This window comes from Apium graveolens, chromosome 7 (genome assembly GCF_009905375.1).
Source record: "Apium graveolens cultivar Ventura chromosome 7, ASM990537v1, whole genome shotgun sequence".
Lineage (NCBI taxonomy): Eukaryota > Viridiplantae > Streptophyta > Magnoliopsida > Apiales > Apiaceae > Apium > Apium graveolens.
Window position 1 is genome coordinate 194,370,408 of NC_133653.1, and position 6,529 is coordinate 194,376,936.

General features: G+C 34.8%; 1 protein-coding gene across 1 annotated transcript; it reads left to right on the forward strand.

The window, feature by feature from the left end:
• The first annotated feature begins 212 nt into the window (after positions 1 to 212).
• Positions 213 to 2,859, forward strand: LOC141674300 (uncharacterized). The gene is made up of 6 exons (XM_074481026.1): positions 213 to 378; positions 498 to 655; positions 1,065 to 1,331; positions 1,382 to 1,883; positions 2,068 to 2,633; positions 2,719 to 2,859. The coding sequence occupies exons 1-6, from the start codon at positions 213 to 215 to the stop codon at positions 2,857 to 2,859; spliced, it is 1,800 nt and encodes a 599-aa protein (XP_074337127.1).
• The last annotated feature ends 3,670 nt before the right edge of the window (positions 2,860 to 6,529 follow it).

Below are 6,529 nucleotides of genomic sequence, written 5' to 3' on the forward strand. Positions count from 1 at the left end.
CTGGATTAGAGACCATCAAACTACTATAAGATCTGATCTCTACTATATTATCAGAGATGCAATGCAAAAGGGAGATAGAAATCCATCCAATATTGGTAAAGCAATCATTCTTCCCGCTTCATTCACCGGAAGTAAGCGCTATATGACTTGATATTTTAAAGACTCATTAGCAATATGTCGAACTTTAGGACATCCCTTCATTGTTCCTTACTATGACCACTAATACAAAATGGCCCGAAATTCAGTGCATGTTAAAACATATGCCTGATGTTGATGTTGCTGATGCACCTGATGTTGTAGCCAGAGTCTTTAAAATGAAGGTTGATCAACTTATGGATATGATTAAAAAGAAAAAAAAAATTGGCAGATGTATAGGAGGTATCATTTTCGCTAAGTTTTTTTATATTCATTTTATTATTCCTAAATTGTTCTATCAAAATAGGCTTTTAGTATATATTTTGCCTGGTACTAACCGCTTTTCTACAATATTACCATAGTGATGCCTGTAATTGAATTCCAGAAGCGTGGATTGCCTCACACTCATATATTAATTTGGTTGCACCCCGACGATAGACCTAAAACAACTGAGCAAATTGATAAAATGGTATCGGCTGAAATTCCCGATCCAGAAATTGATCCAGTTGGATATAATGTCGTGAGCAATTATATGATCCACGGACCATGTGGTCCTGATTATACTAAATCTCCATGCATGGTCAAAGGCAACTGTATAAAGCATTTTTCTAAGCGGTATTTTCATTAAGATCCTTAAATTATAAATACTTTACTTTGTTAATACCTCCAGTTTTATTACCAGATTTTTTACAATTTTAAATATGTTTTGTTACAAGTATAATTCTCATACATTTTTTGATGAGTGTGGATTCCCCATATATAAAAGAAGGAGGACTGGAATTACCATTAACAAGAAGGGGGTCAATCTTGATAATCGCTTTGTTGTCCCATTCAATCGCGATCTTTTGGTGCATTTTCAATGTCACATGAATATGGAGATTTGCAATAATTCAAGATCATTAAAGTACCTTTTCAAATACTGTCTAAAGGGTCATGACACGGCAACAATGTGTTTGAGGAAAACACGTACAGGTACTTCTGCAACAATCCCAAAAAAAGCACCAAAAGGTCCGATTGATGAGGTAAAACATTATTTGGATGGGAGATATGTTTGCGCGTCAGAAGCATCTTGGAGGATATTTGCTTTTGACATCCATTCCCGTTGGCCATCAGTAGAGAGGTTACTGATACATTTACCAGGCGAGAAGCATGTTTCGTTTAAGGCTGGAGATGTCTTGGAGGATGTTTGCAACAAGGCAATATCAAAAAAAAAACCAAGTTAGAAGCATGGTTTGATGCAAATCAGACTTTCCCAAATGCGAGGAATTATAGTTATTCTGAATTTCCAAATAAATTTACTTGGCATCCTCGACCTGGTATCTGGAAAGAAAGGAAAATAGGAGATGTTATTGGGAGACTCTCTGAAGTGCATTCATCAAGTGGTGAACTATTATATCTCCGCATGCTGTTACTTAGGAAGAAAGGTTCCAGGTCTTTTGAAGATCTTAAAACTGTTAATGGACACATCCACGAAACATTCAAGGAAGCATGCGCGGCCCTTGGTCTTCTACAAAATGATAACCAATGGCATGAAGCAATTACCGAGAACTCCCATACATCATTGCCTCCACAGTTACGTGCAATGTTTGTCAATAATTTGGCATATAGTCCTATTTCAGATCCACTTAGACTTTGGGAAGCTAATTGGCAATGTATGTCAGACGATATTCTCATCATCAGGCGACATATGCTTAATGACCCTCATCTATACCTATCAAACGAAGATTTGAAGAATTATGCACTTGCAAGTTTATATCTCATTATCATACTATCTGAATAATTAACATAATTCTGTTTTAGATATTATATGTAGTATACTTTTAAACTAATATAACACTTCATATATATTTTTGCCCGCATAAATTGAAAAATTGTTTAATGACATTGGGAAGAGTTTGAAGGACTACGCGACAATGTGATTTCCAAGTGAAGTTTATTTTAGCAATGCTGTTAACAGACTACTCCAAGAAGAAACTTCATATGATAAAGAAGAACTGAAAATTTTGCATGAAAAGAATCATGGAATGCTCAACCCTGAACAGAAGAACGTTTACGATTCTATCATACAAAATGTTTATAATAAGGTAGGTGGTGTTTTCTTTGTATATGGAAGTGGAGGATGCAGCAAGACATTTCTGTGGCAGACATTATGTTCAGAAGGAAAGATTGCGCTTCCTGTTGCCTCATGTGGAATAGCAGCCGTATTGTTGCCTGGTGGTAGAACTGCACATTCAAGATTCCATATTCCTTTGAAACTTGATCAGGACAGTACAGCCGGAATCAGACATGGAACCGATATTGCAGAATTAATCCAACAAACTGATTTGATCATTTGGGATGAAGCGCCAATGCAACATCGTCATGCCTTTGAATCTGTTGACCGTTCTTTGAGGGATATAATGTCTGCTATTGACAAAAGGAGAGCAAAGAAGCCATTTGGTGGTATCACAGTAGTTTTTGGCGGAGATTATAGGCAGATTTTACCCGTGATTCCAAAGGCATCCAGAGCTGAAGTAGTGAACCCTCAATAAATCAAAGATTTGGGAATTTTGCCAAGTATTTTTACTTAAGCAAAATATGCAGCTTCATGCAGGAAATACAAAAATGGAGAATAAGGTTATAGCGGATTTCAGTAAATGGCAGCTTTTAGTTGGCGATGGTAAAGTTGAGAACTTTAGTCCTGATGCAGACACTGGTGAAATGCTAATAAAGATTCTAGATTAATATGTTGTTCATACCACGCAAAATCCTATAGAAAGTCTTTTTGAAATTACTTACCCGGATTTTCCAAGAAACATGTCTTCACATTATTATATAAGATCAAGAGCTATCCTAACACCAACTAATGTTGTGGTGGACGATATCAATAACAACATTCTTGAGAAAATTCTTGGAACTCTACACACATATCTTAGTCAGGATTCAATTGACAATGTTGGTGATGAAGATAATGAATTCAGATCAGCATTTCCAGTAGAGTACTTGAACTCATTAAATATGCCTTGCATTCCTAAGCACGAGTTAAACATCAAGGTTGGCGTCATTGTCATGCTTATGAGAAATTTAAACCAAATTATGGGATTGTGTAACGGCACGTGAATGATTGTGACATTCTGCAAGAAGAATAGTATTGAGTGTGAAATATTATGTGGATCCCATGTTGGCTCAAAACATTTGATCCCGAGGATAGAGATGATTCCAACATATACCAGCTGGCCTTTTGAGTTTAAAAGAATTCAGTTCTCACTCCAGATTTGTTATGCAATGACAATTAATAAGAGCCATGGCCAATCACTTGACACAGTTGGTCTATACCTTCCCAGAGCAGTGTTTTCTCATGGCCATGTCTACGTTGCCATCTCCAGAGTTACAAGACCAGAAGGTCTCTACATTCTCATCGACAGTGATGATGGTACCACCACAAATATTACTTCAAATGTAGTCTATGAAGAAGTATTTTACAACCTACCGAGCATAAATAATAAGAATGTATCAGATTAGTTATTTGTGTTGCACATTTACAATCCTGACTAAGTTACTCATCATTTTATTATAATTGGTAGTTTGAGAAATTATTTGTTATTAAAATATAATTAAATCAGGTCATATTGATTATTGATGCTCATTTGCGAAGTAAAAGTCAGATTCTCGAATAGTTTTTTATGCATATCAAATTCTCAATATAATTAGATGTGATATGTTTTATATTGATAAGGAGACATTATGATAATCAGAGAAGATTATGGGATAACAACAATATCTATCAGATAACTAACTCATATTTAAATATTTGTTTAATATCACCTTTATGTTACTAATTGATCTTCTATTTTAACACAATCTTTTTTTCCATGCTAATATTAGTGTAAGCTGTTAAGGATCATCATACAACTCTAATAGATATCTATTGTTTGAGATTTTCATGGACTAATTATCAGCCTATCACCTTAACTATAAAGATAGTGTATATCTTTATTAAAAATACAGCCGATTGTCTTAAACGCTCCACACATTTGGATTTTTTTGCTATATATCCAACTCACAAACTAATTTCTGAGTTCATATGGCAGAACATCCAAGTATAATTACAATTCATTACCTCTTTGTTGATATGAACATTTAACATACTCCTTTTTTGATAACATCAATTAACTTTTTCATTACTCAGATATGCAGGGCCATCATCATTTATCCAATCTGGATGGTAATCATACTGCTTGGACTTTGAAGGTCCGTGTGACAAGAATGTGGGTATCAACTAATCGACAAGGTATTTTAGTCAGGCATAATCTTATTCTATTGGAATGTGAGATTTGATTGAATAACTATATGACTTATACCACATCTATGATTGTGTTTTCCAGCCTCTATCCTAAGATTTTCTTTTTTGCAGAATAATCACATACTTGCAATTGTTCCACCAGCTTTTTGGAATTTGTTTGCCTTTATCATTCATCCTGGCACATTGTTACGTATCAGAAATGTAACGCCCCCAAATCCGGGGTCAGAGGATTTGGTCGTCACTATAAAACTTCAATCCAAATTAACCTGTTAAATCAATAAATAAATGCCAGCGAAAGATAATTATCATCTATGACCCCAAATTAATCCAAGATCTTTTAAGGTTACAGTTCTAGAAACAAGATATCCAAATTCCACAAATAAATTTTTCACTTTCTTTTAAAACTCTTTTCAATAATTCTCAACCTTAAAACTTAACCCGCTAGTATAACTTCGAAAAGAAGTATACTAGTCCCAAATACAATACACAAGTATAATATAATATAATATAAACAACTTTACATAATAAAACTTACACTAGTCCGCAAACCCTGGACCAACCACCTTCGAAAAGCTTCTTCTTTGCTTCCTCGAATTATGCAGCTAAACAACGCAAGCTAATCCTCACTGGAGGTTAAATTTAAAAACAGGCAAGTATGAGCGAAAGAAATGCTCAGCAAGTTCATTGTAGTAAATATCGGGTCATTTTGATAAAAAACTGACATCTGCATCAGTGCAGAACATTTAGAAATCATAATTGCTGAATCATAAAACTCTTTTTGATATTTTCAAGCGAAATGCTTCAGCACTACTTTGAATCTTGACGAGAATAAAACTCGTAAAACAGTGTTTACGGAAATATCGTAAACAATTCTAACATGAAACAATGATTATGGATTGAATCGTAAACTTTACTCAAAATCGAACTCTTGAAATTAATACTTATTTTGTTATCATATCAAATTAGATATCACTACGAACTTTGATGCTCACAACATTCCATACTGAAGTCAACACCAATCATCTGTACTAATACCATCTTTGATATTTAACAACAAACTAAGTATCCTCAAAATAAGAAACTGAATCAAAACCACATTTCATCTTTTATCCGAAAATAAAATACTTAATAAATCATTCCTTGTAAGATGTCAAAATCAATATAATAATTTCGATTGGAACCAAATTATGCACTATGTTGTTCCTGATGATCAGTCATGAAACAGCACCGGTATCCCGCAGTATACCGTAAATATAGGTACTACCCATATCCCGAAGATATACAGTACCTATAGGGCGCCAGAAAAAGGCATAACTAGCCTTGTAAGATATTACACTTCTGTATTGCACTTCCGTATAATAGCTCACGCTGGACCGGTGCCTCGGCCTCTTACGCTACCAGTAACCATCAAATCTCAAAACCTTTTATTGAAAAAGGGTCATAATACTCGACACCCGAAATAATTTTATTCCCCCATTAACTTGGGTAGGAATATTCACAACCAAATCACTTTTCTCAAAATCTAAAACATTTATAAATCCAGTAATTGGATAAGTAAAATCACTTGACTATTCTGAATATAGAATAGCAGATGAGTATTTGCATAAACAGAATTATTTAATTCAGCGATATGTAAAACATTTATCTATTCCGAACAGAGAATAGGGAAAACAATACTTGCATAATATAATTCAAAATAAACGTCACTTGAATGATAAGTGAAGTCAGGGGTACTTGCCTTTGGGTTTTAGCAGTTAGTCACACTCGCAAAGACGCATCTATTCTGATATTCAGTCTCAAAACATCATCGTCTCTTTATCTCAATAATTCGTTGATGTGTTGTTCCTGCGATTGCTAGAAGCCAGATAACCATCACTAATCCGTTTCACTCTTTATCCTACGCCTGGTTCTGATGGTCTCGAAAGACCTGCATCTTTCAGAGCTCTTCCTACCAAACTCTAGGTTATTTCTAAACCGACTTTGGAACTTGGGTCTTTCGTCTGGAACCTACAGAGTTGAAATATCCTAGATTAGACGATCACTTAAACTTGGCATATCCTCACTATCAGTTCTACCCTTACAAATTATAGCCCGACTCGTATTTATACGAAC